The sequence below is a fragment of the Toxorhynchites rutilus genome, chromosome 3, assembly GCF_029784135.1.
Source record: "Toxorhynchites rutilus septentrionalis strain SRP chromosome 3, ASM2978413v1, whole genome shotgun sequence".
Classification (NCBI taxonomy): Eukaryota; Metazoa; Arthropoda; class Insecta; order Diptera; family Culicidae; genus Toxorhynchites; species Toxorhynchites rutilus.
Window position 1 is genome coordinate 118,807,734 of NC_073746.1, and position 16,202 is coordinate 118,823,935.

Sequence of the window (16,202 nt, forward strand, 5' to 3'; positions counted from 1 at the left end):
TTTCTAGGCTGCCTTCCTATCGTTATGGTAAATAGTCGTCTCAGTTCCGAAAGCCGTGTGTGGGGGAGAAAATGTTCTAACGGGTGTTATTATTGTTCAATTATTATGTTGTTCATCCGCCGGATAACCAGATATGCCTTTATTCATGTTCACTTCAATACTTTCACTGGTTCTTCTCTACATGCTAGTAAGTATTTTGTACAGGTTTTGCTACCGTAGCTTTTTTTTGTTTTCTTTCAACGTTAATATACGCTCGCTCCTAACGTTAATATACGAAGCGCCTAGCATAATAAATTTCGTAACGAAAAGGCTGATCCAATCCGTAACCGATACATTTCAACTAAAGGGAGGAAAATTTTGATTAGATATGTTCGTTCATATGCTTGTCATGTTTATGTTTTCATTTTCGTACGACTACCTTGTGTTTCTAGATAATTCAGTTATAGTTCTCCTACTGCTCTAACAATTTACAGATGCCTTCGATGTCTTACAATCGACAGCTTCTACTCGGTGAGTACGAAGAAAAGTCTTGTTTCTTACATTGCAATATGTTATTTGTACAGCATTTATGTTATCCTACATAATGGGAAATAATTTGCCATTTAACCTAGTTTCTTCTGCTTTCTCTCTATACAGCACAGAGCGCGACCGTCTAATTGGATAAGCTATTTACAGCTATGGCTCTACCGAGTCAACCCTTGTGCGCCTCTGTTCCGTTCTGCAGTTGGTTGTTTTGAACCTAAACAGTGACTTGTTCCGCCTTCGAGTGAGGGCTTCACAGGTTCTCATTACGGAAATTAGTCACCAAGCAGCTAAGGATGTGTATGTAAGTGCCCGTGTATGTTTGTGAAGCAACAAAGTGCAATGGAAGCTTAGGTTGACACTGGGCGGGTGAAACAGTTGCGAAAAATTGTTTGTACTACGCGAAAGAGTCAGAAAATTGCCACGCTTGTAGCAGGTTGTTGAGTTTTTCTGAAGTTTTCTATGCCCGACTGGTAAATGGACCTACAGGGTTGAAGTTTAATGGTTCCATTATTTTTCACTGACCAGATTTTTGAATTCCGGGCAAATCCGGTTATGATCAGTTTGAATCCAAATTACTGCTTATTTAATACAGTGGTAGACATTCGTTTAGCCGCACCCTATTTTTTCTCAATATTTTTAAAAATAAGTCAATTCTTTGTACAGTTTTGCTCATAAAAAACGATTATTGTTTATTTCCATCGAATTCATTCTAAAAAAAGTATAAATTCACTTTTTGTTTTCTAAGTAATTCAAATATGTGGAATCAGGGTGGACATTCGTTTACCCGCATCCTAAAATTTCAATAAAAGAAAATTTGTGCGGCAAATTTTGAGTCTAATCTGTAGCTAATATTTAGTATGTCCACCTCCATTTCGGATCACTTTGAAAACTCGATTTGTCATCGAGTCAGACAGCTTTTAAAGTGTTGCCATATTGATTATAGCCCAACATTCCTGAATTACTGCCTTGAGACTGGAAATGTTGTCAAATTGTCATCTGTTTGCATAGACCATTTCGGTCAAGATTTCCCATAGGTTCTCTATTGGATTGTAATCGACTGGCAGCAGGTCATTTAAGATGCGGAATGTCCTTCTCGGCAAACCATGCCTTCGATTGCTTGGAAACGTTGATCTATGCATAATCCTGCTGAAAAAACCACATCCTCGGTAGCGTTATTTTCAATATGGCCAATCAAAACGTCCTCCAGTAATTGAAGATACTTTTCGGAGTTTATTCGGGTGAAAATAAAACAAATGAGGAGCTTGCTGTGATAGGAAACGGCTTCCCACACTGTCAAACTTCCGCCCCCAAAGTTTCGCTTCGATCTCACGACATGCCGTTGACTTAAATTGTACCGATAGCAACTGTAACAGTCCGGACCATCCAAATTGAACTTTTCTCGCCGGAAAATACAACATTTCTCCATTCTAGTTTCCATTCCATGTATTGCCGGGCGAAAAGGAGATGGTACTGCTTATGGGTGGCGGTCAATTTCGGCTTCCCTTGAGGCTTATTCCACATGATGTTTGGTAACTCATTCAAGATGCGCGCAATATGCATCTTTGTTGCTGGAACAACCGATTCCGCGTTAATGTATGAGCAGAACATCGTTTCCTGGTTGCTTCGTGTCTTATTCGACCTTTAAGACGCAAAGTATCTTTGGTGTTCCCATTTGTTGGTCGTTATATCCCATATTTCTGGCACTATTTAGAGAAATTCCGTATCACTTTCTCAGATCAACCAATTTTTTTTACAATCGAGCGATTAGAAAACTTTTGTTCACTGAATATCTTTATTATTTTCCGCCCCTTTTCCGTCAATAGAATACCTTTCGCCATTCTTTTAAATTCTACATAAATCACTAATCTGACCAACTTCTTACGTTGCACATCTAATATTTATCTTGTAAATTGAACATTCTCAAGTATATTTTCAAAAAACACAGATAAAGGCTTGGTGATTATGCGAAAACTCGATTTTTATGCCCTGCGGCTAAACGTATGTCTCGGGAAAAAACGACGTTTGAATGTTTATATCCACCGATGCCGCCTTGTGTGTGTGTGTGTGTGATTGTGACGCACGTCCTTTCAATAAAAGTGACTTAAATATACTATCACTACAGCAAATAAGTATCCCGATAAAAAAAACATTCCTAGTTGTTTAGTAAGTGTTTCAAGTTTTTTTTCAAGTGCGGCTAAACGAATGTCTATCACTGTAGCAGTGTCCCTAGTGGTCAATTCTATAGTATCATGCCATCAGTTAATTCTGAGAATGTTCCTCTGCTAGTGGTTAAAATTATTGTTTTGTGTTATGATTCGATAATCTTGTAATCTTCTAATGCGTTGGCCGAAAAGCGACAATGCTAGGCCTCATGTTGATATTACAGACGCAATCTATTAGTAATATGGTGGCACATAATTGAGCCAGAGTGAACCCTGACAAGCTCGAAATGCTGCAACAAGAGCCTCTTTCACTTCTGTCATCTCATACAGAAGTAACCAGGTGAACGTGTAAAAGCTATTTCACACATTCCAATGGAGAATAGGTTCTTTCTCGTTCCGACTCCAACATAGATCCGTGTTACCTTCCCTCTATCAGCACCACCCGCAGTAGTTTGGTCCCGTAGATGGCACCCACTGTATCCAGCAGGATAAATGAAACGGAGTAAATGAGCGATAAGTGCGCTATGTGTGTGTGAGCGAATACAACAGCGCGACTGCATTGTTCGTGACTTTTGCGGGTGCAATTATTATCTTCCAGGCGGAAACAACGGAATTTGACGCTAATTGCGACCGTCGACGTGAGCATGGCTGGATGCTGTGGGAGGTTTCCCACGAGGATTAACCCGGGAAATGCGTGTTCGTTGTAATCGAAACTTTTCGCCGTTATTTCTTTGCATTGCTCGAGTGGCCCGGCAATGATGCAGGAAATAAACTTTTGACATAACGAGCGGTACGGATGTTGAAAGTTCTGTAAAGTGGGGTCAATCCCGTCAGCAATTTGTTATTTTTCAAATAAGTAAATCCACCAATTTTGGTCCCGTCCGATAAAGCAGCTACTTCAACACTTCTGTTATATTATCATCCTCAAAGGAATGCCCCACTTGGCGGTAACGCCAACCAGAAGCTTTCCACAGAATGGCTGATGATAATGTACTGATCACCTCCGACGCCACCAGACACAAAAAGGCGCCGACAAAAGGATCCAACCCCATCAGCAATGGTAGCATAATCATCATTTTTCGTAATCGTCTCAATCAAACCGTTTTGGGATTGCGGAAGTGCATCGATGTGCCGGAAAGGCGCAGGTACGAAACACAAATGATAGGGACATGATAGCGACTGGAGCGTAAGCAAACTTCATCAGTGCACCAACACCCACCGACCGACCGACCACCCACCACCATCGTCACCGATGTGGAGGGGTTATTCCGCCGTAACTATCGCTGACTTCATCAGTCAGAGAGGATACAATCATCATTATTACTAGCGCACGAGGGGAACAATACACTTCGCCACTTCGCCAGCAATGGCGCAGCTGCTGCACAATGCTTGGGTGCTTAATTCGATACATTTCTTGTTCACGTCGGGAAGGTAGGATGCTCTTTTGCAAGAGTTTTTGTTGCCTCCGTGCGGATGCAGAAATATCAGGAAAATGGTAGGATTCAGCATTTTGTCGCAGGATAATTGTTTGCATTTGAATGCGAGCTAGGATTAAACACGATTAAATCATGATTACGCATCTGTAATTGAGTTGTGTAAAGGAAATGGTTGTTTTTGTAGAAATGAAAGTATTTTCAAAATGCAAAAAAAATCGAATGGAAAGTATGCATTACGTACAGGTATACACACAGTTCCGGTTTCAACGCGAAAAATATCGAATTCAAATGGAGCGATAACGTAGATTTATATTTCAACCATCAATTTCAATCCAGTATCCAGTTGGCAAATTTTATTGATTTAGAAATGGGCTTTCGCAAAAAAAAAAACAATCAACATTGAACTGTTCAGGGATGCGAAATGATTTTTTCAAAAATCTTAAACACGCTAAAAAAAATGTCTCCACTGTTTACCAAAACTAAGACATCTCTAACATCTCTATACATATCTATCGAAAATGACAGAAGTTTACCTAGTCAAACATATACTTCCCAGTTCCCATTAAAATTTTCAATGACTGTCGTCTTCTAAAACACACAATTTTACTCCAATCGTCGTGCCTGAAGCCGAATTGCGCAAATAGTCATATAAAATGAACTATTAGAAAATGAGCAACTGATTTACTCAAAAAATTCCAAACAAAAAATATTGTAGAAACTTTTCAATGATTGAAAGAACGTCCAATTTAATCGTGATACCGTATTTACTTATCAAGTATAGACATAATTCTGTCAGTGAAATCGCGACTGCTCTCAGCAGAAAATATTGGAGCGAAGAAAAGTGGTATCACTTCAGTCGTGTAGTTCGATGTTCCTCTTCACTTTTACAAAGTTTCGTGTTCCCATCAGTAGAGTTGAATGGGGTCAAACCGGTATGGGGGCATAATAGGTAGATGGCGTTATCGTCGCTATGTTATTACAGATGTCGCTTGTTTTTCGTGATTGGATACGTGGCAGACAACAACGTTCACGGCTGTCATTTTGACTGTTGCCATGTGTTAGTTACCTGAGTTTCAGCGACGTTTATGTTTTCGTGTGTTTTTCTGCGACAAATCATTGTCTTTATTTTCCACTGCAGTGCGTGTAATGCACGTAAAAAATCGCCAAGTAAGTTTTATTCTCACGTAAAAATTAATGCTTAACACGATCATTCGTTCGTTTTTCTATATTTTTGGTTGCAAAAAAAATACGGACACCAACATGAAACATGTGCTTGGGGGCATAATAGGTCGGCCGTCTGGGGGCAATATAGGTCACCACTTTGAATTACATAAAATAGATAAATGGATTTTTATTTTTTTTACAGCAAAATGGTGCGTAATTATGTGCGAAAAACATCAAAACAAAGTGAAGAGGACATAAAAAACGCAATCTTTGCTGTTCGATCGGGCGCCAGTGTCCGATCAACCTCTAAACAATTTAACATTCCATTTGAAACATTACGTGCTCGTGTGACAGGAAAAGGCTCGTTATTACTGGAAGCGCATCAGGCATATCGGGTGAGTAAACAATCTAGCAATTTAAATGACTGGCGCCATTTTATAACTATTTTAAGGGTCATCTATTTAATCTGCAGGTATTCAATGACGAACAAGAAAAGTTGTTACGTGATTACTTGGTTAAATCAGCGAATATGTTCCACGGACTTTCATTTCAACAAATACGGTCTCTCGCTTTTCAATTCGCATGCAAGTTGAAGGAAATTAAAGCCATTAAAAAGTGCCTGACTCCTGGACAGCGAAAAATTCTGACGAAGAACCAGCAGCTACCAGAGATTGGCTGCATGGATTTATGAAGCGCCACTCTGATTTGAGTTTGCGCCGCCCTGTGCAAACTTCACTTGGTCGTGCCGCAGCCTTCAATAAGCCAATAGTGGACGCATTTTTTGACACTTACGAAAAGGTGCGCGAATCACATGAGTATAATGCTGCTGTTATAATATATGGATGACACGGGACTGTCCACTGTCCACAAAACCAAATTCGTTGTGGCGTCTAAAGGTACTAGATGTGTCGGTACAATAAGTTATGGTGAACGAAGTACGAATGTGACAATGGCACTCGCAGTGTCAGCTGCGGGCGATCGAATCCCACCTTTCTTCATCTATCCACGGGTAAAATTCCAGGACAAGTTTTTACTGCGTAGCACTACGAATGCAAGAGGAGTAGCAAATGGTTCGGGATGGCAGACAAGCGACACATTTTTGGAATGGCTGCATCACTTCAAAAATTACGCGATCCGATCCAGCACTGAGAAAACTTTGCTCATCATGGATAACTACAAATCACACATGACGATTTCTGGATTAGACTTTTGTAAGGAGAATAATACTGAAGTGTTAACTCTACCTCCGCACACCAGTCTCGATAGAGGAGTATTTGGGCCTCTCAAAATGTATTTTGATCATTCGTGCGAGGCGTGGATGTTCAACCATTCCGGCATTCCTATTACCATCGACCTCATAGCTGAACTGCCAAATTCCACCAAATTCCAATCAACAGGCTGGTCCATCGAATGTCCATCAAGAAGCTGGTTCTTCGCATGCCCATCAAGAGGCTGTTGCATCGAGTGCCGAGCCCAGTCGATCGAGCCTCGACCAACTAATTTCAATTGAAGACATTCGGCCTTTTCCGAAAGCTCCACTGCGCAAACCATCGAAACGAGGCCGGAAGCAACGTAAATCTGCTCTTCTTACTGATTCAGTGATGCTGGAGTCTTTACGCGCTAAGTAAGCAGCTGCAGCTCAGAAAAAATCAGCCGCGCAAGCCAGAAAAAAAAATTTTCGCCGAAAAAAAAGAAGAAAGAAAAGTAGCAAACTTATCCAAAAACAGCAAAAGTTGGCCGAAAAAGAGAAGCAACAGGATTCGGAGAAAAATGCGCCAAAGCGCAAACGTGGTCGTCCAAAAGCTAAGCAAACATGTGAGCCGGAATGCAGAACTCCCATTCCACACTTTGATGACGATTTCTTCCACAGTTTCATATTTTTTTTAATCATTTGCTACATTGAGATTTTTCTACTAGAATGGCGTCAATGAAAACCTGTATTATTTGTGTTCCTTATTTTTATAGTATCTATGCTATTCATATTCTTCAAATAAAAGTTCAAGCTCTAATTTTGTAAACGTGTATATTGTTTTATTTTACGCCAAATATAGTGACCTATATTGACTTCACTTTTTTAAAATCTCGAAAAAAGGTACTTTCGCCTTATTGAATTTAGCTTGCAAAATATTTAGCCAGACTTGAAGTCAGTATAGCCAAAATGTTGCCAGATAAATAACCTTTCCAACGCGTGCTTAATTTTTAAAATTGGTGCAAAAACACCATCGCACGAGCTCTCCAAAAAGAAACCGACCGGTTTGACCCCACTCTACTCTACTTGTTTGGCTTCCTAGCAACGATAATGTTCGGTCTGTACGAGAACCGTGTGGCAAATGTCACGTTATTTAAGTGCGGGAAAACGTCAAAACAGATCTAGGAGCTGCTCAAACGGTTTTCTATCAACGAACGATTCGTGTTCCGTACACTACAACAGTTCAAAGAAACATCTGATGTTGGCGATAGACCCAACAAGGGACGACCGAGGTCGGTACGGCTGAACAATGTTATCTAAGTTGTACATGAACGCCTTCAACGCAATCCTCTTCGGAAACAAAAACGTTCATCAGTCGAGATCAATTGGTGCGTACATCGATGTGTGAGTCATTTATTGACGCCCAGATTGGAGCGAATATGTTTGGAATGATGCAAAAAAAAACTCCCAGAACGTTTAAAAAACGAAACTAGCAATTATCCTACCAGACTTCATCTCCGCAAATGATTGACCATTTGCCAATCCATCGGATTATTCACAGTTCTCATTGAAACATTGGAATTACCGTTCGTCAAAGAATTCTATCGAGATGCTGCAGTGATTAACGATTGGCCTTAGCGTTTTCCATGTTATTTTTTGATACTTCTATACCTTCAATAAACGTTTTGGGTTTTTATCTCATTTTATTCTCGAGTTATGAATTTTACAGGTATAGAACTGGATACTTTCTAATTTGAAATAAAAAGTGAGTCAAAAAAATAATCAGTTGAATACGTATATTTGACATTTCATTAGGAACAGTGATAAGAAAAAAAATCATTGCGGCCCGCGGTTATAATGAAAATTCTAATGCGGCCCGCACCATGTCTATACCTGACCACCACTGGCCTAGATCATTGATGTTTGTAGTTCGAAGTCATCTGCAGAAGAAAACTTCTTACATTCAAGAATCAAGACGATGCCGTTAAGGTACAACAAGAAAATTAAAGGTCCTAGATGACCTCCTGTATTGACACCGGCGGAAGTAAAATTTTTACACTCTAATCCAATAAGACTGCAGTTAGAGCAGCATTTCAGCGCCGATCTCAGAATTGGAGTCAATTTTCGATTGAATCAGAGTGTTTTCGGTATCATTTTGAACGAGGTTATACTGATTGGTTCAGTGTCGAAAACACAACTGAACTGGAGACAGAAAAATTCACCAATGCCAGAGATCGTGGAGGCATCTGCATGGTCGACAATCATGACAGGTGACAAATCATATCTCTGTGTGTTAATTTTTACCAAGAATCCATTTACTGTTGTTTTAAACAGTATTTGCATAGCGTAATTTACAAAAATCATTACGTCATCAATTGAGAATTTCCTTAGTAAGGCTCTTTTAACAGTCTTCAAATGACGCATGATACTGCTAGACCAAGGCAGGTGAACGGGGTCTTTTTTCGGAACAAAGTGCTTGCAAGTATCATCATTAACTAATTTTGATTTTGACGTTTGCTCTTCAGTTTTAAAAATGACTTTCAAAAAGAAAAATTTTGCTCGCGCAAATCAACTGTGACGATCATGTTTAAAGGGATCGGGGCTTGTTTATAGATTGCCAAGAAACCTAGATTGGAGGAAAACTGGAAGGACGGAGGTGCAGCTGCGACGAAAAAAGTGGCTAGCAGTTTCAAGCGGAATCCAAATCATTCAATCCCAGACGTCGAATATAACTTGGGTGTTTCGCACACAACAGTTCAGCGAGCCAAAGTACTACGCTACCGGTCCTAGAAGGTGAAGACTCCAAACCGCGACGACAGGGAGAACGACGGACAAACAACGATCTCGGAAGCTATATGCGGTACAGCTCACGAAGTATGATTGCGTTGTTAAGGACGATGGGCGGTACGTAAAATCGCACTTGAAGTAGCTAACCGAACAGCAGTTTTATACGGTAACGGGAAGGGGAAAAGTGATTGAAATTTTCAATATCATGGAACTATTCAGGCTCCCCGAAAATACTTGGTTTAGCAAGTCCTCTGCACCTGCGGCTAAAGGGTGTGTCACATCAAATTGCATCACGGAAAAAACGCTGTAGAAATTCGCCCAGTAGACCGATCCTTTTGAAAATTTTAGACAGTAAAATAAAAACTATTAAACAACTTTTGGCATTTTCTTTTTATTCATACTTCAAGCCCAAGCCCGTATGCTCGCACCTTCCTTTTTACCCCGTCCATAAGGTTCTGTACAACATCAGGTTGTAGTTTTTTTTGAACAGAAATCCATTTTCTCTTGAAGTCCGCCTCCGATTTGACAACTTCATAATTCATTTTTTTTGACAATCATAATTTTTTTTTCAGGTGAACACCGGGTCAGTCGGATTGTTTCAAATGACCCGTTTTCATCACCCGCCACGATTTGCTTTGAAAAAATCGACGCATAGATAAAACGCACAAGTTGTAACGATTTACGTAACCATGCTTCAACTGATGCACATGAACAGAGATTTTAAACATATGTAGTGAACCTGCTAATTCATTTGTCGTGTCTCACGGATAATTCTTGCAACTTCTTGCTTTGCAAACAATTTAATATACAGGGTTTTCCAACTTTAAATTCCGAAAGTAAATTAAAATAAAACACACTTAGAATTCGAATTTCGATGAAACTTTTATTTCAAATTAAAGTTTGGTTTATGTCATTATGTGTGAAATCCAACATCATTCAAATGTCCACCTAGGGCTTCCTCGCACACCTTGATCCGGAACAGATAATTTTCGATGACTTTTCGGCACATATGGGGCGGTATCTCGATCATAACTTCACGAATGTTGTCTTTCAAATGTTCAAGAGTTTGCGGAGAGTTGGCATAGACACGGTTTTTCGCATAACCCCCAAAATCGCATGATCTGGACGGCCAATTGGCATCACCAAAACGCGAAATTATGCGTCCCTCAAATTTCGTTCGCAATATGGCCATGTTCGGTCGTGTTGTGTAGCACGTGGCGCCGTCCTGCTGAAACCACATGTCATCCGTATCCATATATTCAATTTGTGGCAAAAAAAAATCGGTTAACATGCAGCCATAGCGCTCACCATTCACAGTTACCGTCTCGCCGTCTTCATTTTCAAAGAAATACGGCCCGATGACTCCACCAGACCATAATGCGCACCAAACAGTGACTTTTGACGGATGCAATGGCCTCTCAACAATCACGTGTGGATTTTCTGAGCCCCATATACGGAAATTTTGGGTGTTCACATAGCCACCGAGCTCGAAATGTGTCTCATCACTGAAGAAAATTTGATGCGAAAATTCAGCATTTTGCTGCTGTTGTTCGTTCACCCAATCGACGTATGCCCGACGCATTCCATGGTCACCACGCTCTAATTTTTGTACCAGTTGGACTTTATATGGATGTAGGTGCGAGTCCAAATGCAAAATTCGCCACAATGATGTGTTTGACAAACCCAATTGCTGAGCACGCCGTGGAATCGAAACATTCGGGTCATCCTCCACACTGGCAGCAACAGCAGCAATATTTTCGGCCGAACGCACATTACGATGATGCACAGGTTTCACAATATCCGCTACGGATCCAGTTTGTTCGAATTTACGCACTACATTAGCGATTGTGTGCTCTGTAGGCCGTCCATGACGACCAAAATCCGTCCGTAATGCTCGAAAAACATTTGCCGGTTTTTCATCATTTTTATAGTATAATTTAACAAAATTAACACGTTGTGCGATGCTAAAACGATCCATATTGTAAAATGGCAGACATTCAACTAACGATATGACGCTTTGGTAGACAGCTATGTCAAACGGTTGTCAGCGCAGGGCTGTATACTTTCGGAAGCCCGAAATGGAAAACCCTGTACATTCTATATTGAATGCAAATAATTATGATACGATATTTTGCTTGCCAATACAGATATACTTCGCCTACTGCTCCACCTCAATATGTACCTCATTGGATCTATGGTATCCAAAATTCAAATTAATTTCGCGATAGAGTACCATTTTTAGTAACGAGACACTGTTTAATCGCCATCAAAGCTAATTTTAGCTTTGATAAATATATTTTCAAACAATGTGGAAAAGTATATCTACCACATCTTTCCTCAGCACTGACACTAAACTTAAGCTTTTCAAAAGCCTTGTATTGCCTCACTTTATTGCCTGCGATTTTCTTTTATCTAACTCATCAGTTTTCGCGCAATCTAAACTACAAGTAGCATTGAACGCCTGTGTTCGATATGTTTTCAGACTGAATAGATTTGCCAGAGTCTCTCACCTCCAATATCATCTGATTGGTTGTCCGTTTAGTGAATTTGCTCCGATGAGATGTTGCATCTTTTTATTCAATCTTGCAAGGACAAAACTCCCAGGCTACTTACACGAAAAATTAGTAACTCTAAGAGGTTTACGCTCAAAAAAATATGCAATTCCACGACACTTCACTTCCAGGTATGGTAACTCTTTCTTCGTGAGAGGCATTTCACACTGGAATTCATTGCCAAATGAGTTAACTCTTGTAAATTCACATACAGTATTTAAGAGGAAATGTATAGAGAACTTTAGTCGTTAAACTCATTTCTTCAAAGCAACAATTAATAATTTTATAATCAGTAATGCACCATTTGTATATAAATCAGTGTAACAATTGAAGAGACAAACGTCTCAAGTTACTAATTAAATTTGAATAAATAAATAAATAAATAAAAAGCTTAAGTGTTCGGAGTTTGAGACAAAACGGTATATCTCTTGCTTCGTGCACGTTTCGTTCGCTTCACGTTTATTCGTTTCATTCTTCACACTGAAGCGAGGCCTCCAATCGTCATGCTCAGAACGAATCGATGCATTCATTCACCCGAGCATCTGGTGTTCAAACAACACAATCCATTGAGTGAAACTTTCAATTGAATTGCGGGTGTCCTTCCGCATGCGGAATGCGCTGAGGATGAAAGGAACATGTAAAAATATCATATTAATTTCTTAGTTTCGAGAATGGCAACCCATGGGCACGATAAGAGCCAAGTTAATTGTATTTCATCTTCATCATTCTAGAATCAAATCATTGTTGTAAATTATTTGTAATCAAATTTCGAAAACCTCATTTGATACTCCTGTTCCACCGCTCAGCATCATTATTCAACACTAGAGCAGATCAATCTACCTAAGAATCCTCGGCTTCGCATAACACTCGTCACACATAACACATCATTCCTTCGGAACGCATCAACACATTACCGTATCTAGGCCACGGGTCGTTGTCCACTGTCGGAGCGCGCTGTGTCACTTGCCAGACCAGACCCCCGAGCCACTACCGTCTAAAGTTTACACATTATCCGTTTTACCAAAGCTGCTTAAATAATTCGGCGAGTTGCTGCCGCTATTGCTGTTGGGATTATTGTTTAGCATTTGCTGATTATCTAAATTATTTGTTTGCAGTGATACTCCCAAGCTTCCAGCTCCTGTCGGGAGCGGATCCAGAATATTGCCGCCGGTGGTACCTTTGCCAGCATTCGGATGATGGTGATGGCCCAAAGGCGGCAACTGTTGGGATTGATGATGTTGTTGCGAGTGCTGTTGCTGCTGCTGCTGCTGGTGATATGGCGAATTATTAATCATATTTATGTTATTTGCAGACGACGCCGTTGTGCTGGGGACCGAGGTCCATGTTCCGTCATACTTGGATTTGATGAACAATGGCTGCTCGGTTGAGCGCCCATTATCACCGAAATTGAGTTTATTATCCTTATTGTAGCCTATTTTGTTGTATTTTGTAGTTCGCTTGATAGTGCCGAATAGGGGCGTGTGGGGAACGCTAACGCTTGTGCCGGTGGCTCCGGCCGGAAGTAGATTACTGCTACTGTTCGTGTTGAGATTACTTACACTGGAGCCACCGTATGGTGACCCCGGGATGGCTGCCACCGCCGTCGACGCGGATGACACTGAGGTCTGGCTGTGACCCAAGTTGTTCATCATGTCCGCCATCCGGTTCTCGATGATGTTCATTTTCTGGCTCTTCATGCTCCCGCCGTACCGTTTGGCCTCGGCTGCGTTGGCCAGGACCTGCTGCTGTTGCTGCTGTTGGTGGAGTTGCTGCTGATGACGCAGTTGATGTTGATTTATGAAATTATTGTAATGACAGCTCGTTGGAGCCGAATAAACATTTTTCCCATCAAACTGATTCTGGGTGTACATTTGGGCACCAGCTGCAGCTGCTGCTGTTGTCGCTGCTGTCACAGGAATGGTTCCAACTCCGGGATGAGTGCCGGTAGCGCGGCCTACCAAAGTAGTAGACGCGTACGCACCGTAATTATCGTACGATGGCGATCCACCGAGGTCATTCTTGAATGATGAACATCCGGCGACCTCCGCGTAATCGGGCATGTTCAGAGGAGATAGTCTGGAATTGGAAGAGATTGAATCGTGTGTTAGTATTTGTTATAACAAAGATCAACTCAAATGTGAACTCTCGGGTAATCTCTAGTTAAATAAACTTCTAGAATGCGGTTTCATCCTATATGGAAACTTGAAACTCTTCCGTTTCATCCATTAATGTTTGTCGCGGTCACATCCGACCAACTGATGACACACTTCTCCAGCATCTAATATGCATTCGCCACTAAAACTCACCCGTTGAAAGAACAACATGTTAGAAAACAACATCAAAGCATCGCTCGGCTGAATTTATTCTGTAACTGTCGGTGGAAAGTTTCCTCGTTTCCCACCCATTCAAGGAAAAGCAGCAAAAAATCGCAACAATAGTAATAACGATAAAGGGAAGCCTTATGGCAAAAAGCAGTGCAGCAGTTCAAGTTGAAAGTACCCAAACTAAGCGGGATGTTGTCGATGAAGGCATCCCTGCTAATGCTTGCTAATGATGTTTCTGTATCGCAGTAAAGGGAAATTTTCGTGGGAAAACTTTCATCGCCACAATGCGATTGCTCCCCCGCTCCAGTAGCAGCTTCAGCAGCATTAGAAATTGTCATTGTGGCGTATCATGAAAGAGGATTGTGGCTTCTGCAGAGGTGTCATTAGGAGTTGTGTGCATCGGTACGACAGAATTCGAAACGGCACACATAATGAGCGCAAAGTTTATGCGGTTGACCCAATTTCGGAAGAGTAAAATATGCCTTCGCTCAAAAGTAACCAGGGAAATTTGTCCTGTGGTGAGAGTCATTAATTCTGCCGGAGATACATACAATAAATAACATTTGTTTGAAGCATGTAATCGTGTTAAACGGATTACCAGTCACTGGATGTGACGCCTTGTACCCACTAAAATCAACGTTTCCCGGCGAGCAACTTGCTCCAAGTCCATTAACCAGGATATTGGCCGGTCGTTTATCCCCTCCTCTCACGTCTGCATCCCGGGCACCGTTATCATGTACGCATGAAGTAACATGCCACATTTGTCCGTTTTTATGTTGTCTACCCCGTTGTCGGAACATAATTTATGTCCACTCGGCGAGTGGCGTAACGTTTTTATCGTCGGTGCCATCATTGTTTGTTGTCCTTTTATTTTTGTTCTGCTTTGTGCCATAAATCTATGGTGATGTTGGACTTTTTTTGTTGTTGTTGCTCTTATTCCTGGATGGCAAAAGGATTAATCCTAGTCGTAATCGGGTGTGATGTCCAATAAATGTTGTTTTCCTCCCTAGTGCCGTATCCGGACGAGTTTAAAACGACACGTGCAAGTATCAATTTGTGTTCGTTCAGTCCAGTGGAGTTAAAGTTTTGTTCATATTGATTTAGATTGAACGATTTTTTTACAATGTAAAATTCTATAGGAATTGATATTTCTGAATAATTGCTTGGTTTGCCTATAACAAGTATTGATTGATTTTCGAATGTATAGTCGATGATACATTATCGTCCTGATTAATGTATATTCCTATAATAATTTTCAGTTTCACGTCTGTCATAGTGTTATATCAAATAATTGAATTGAAATATGTTTTGTGAAGTGTTGATCCAACTCAAGGCTCTAGGAATAGTCTATAATTGAAAATGAGTTGAAAGACAAACAAAACATTAACGTTACAAAATAAATTGGACTGAATCGAAAGATGTTGAAATTAAATATAATCCAAACTGTAAAAGGCAAAAGCCGAGGAGGAAGATGTATCATATTGTGTATTGTATATTGAGATCATATATAGATACCCGACAGCTGAAGAATCAGTTCTTGTTGACAGATGTTTTTTTTCCATTTTATTTTCCCAGTCATTTTGATATCTAACACAAGTTGAAAAAAAAAATGCAGAATGGCCTACTTTTCTCCGAAAACTGTGCGTCAATCATTTGATCTTTTTTTTTTTTTGTTTTATTAATCCGATTATTTTTACAGGCTCAGTTACATAAGTTTAATGGAGCCGAACTCTTAACTATATTTCAACTAGCATATATCAACATGTTGTTTCCTTAATTCTATGGTTAATGAAATAGGAAACCGATTACTCGCGGTCGACTCGAGTTTAGAAGAGTGACACATTTGCATTAGGAAAAGGATGGGATGTAGGGAGATGTGTGTTTACACTCGCACTCACATTCACATTCATATTCTCATTCACACTGACACTTCACACTCAATTCTTAAAACTATCCTTACATTTAATATGTGTTTACAATTTAACTTATTCTAATGTTAGTAGGAAGGGAACCGATAGCTCGCGAAGGACGAAAAGGAGGGGAAAAGGATGTATGAACAATCA

At 40.4% G+C, this 16,202-nt stretch overlaps 1 protein-coding gene across 1 annotated transcript in view; it reads right to left on the bottom strand.

Annotated features, from left to right (window-relative positions):
• Nucleotides 1–2,788: 2,788 nt before the first annotated feature.
• LOC129774900 (protein sax-3-like) overlaps nucleotides 2,789–16,202 on the bottom strand; it is a 379,654-nt gene continuing 366,240 nt past the window's right edge. Inside the window, exon 11 of the mRNA XM_055778957.1 lies at nucleotides 2,789–13,891. Coding sequence (XP_055634932.1) covers nucleotides 12,817–13,891 — 1,075 coding nt within the window. The 3' untranslated portion in view covers nucleotides 2,789–12,816. The remainder of the gene's footprint in view (nucleotides 13,892–16,202) is intronic.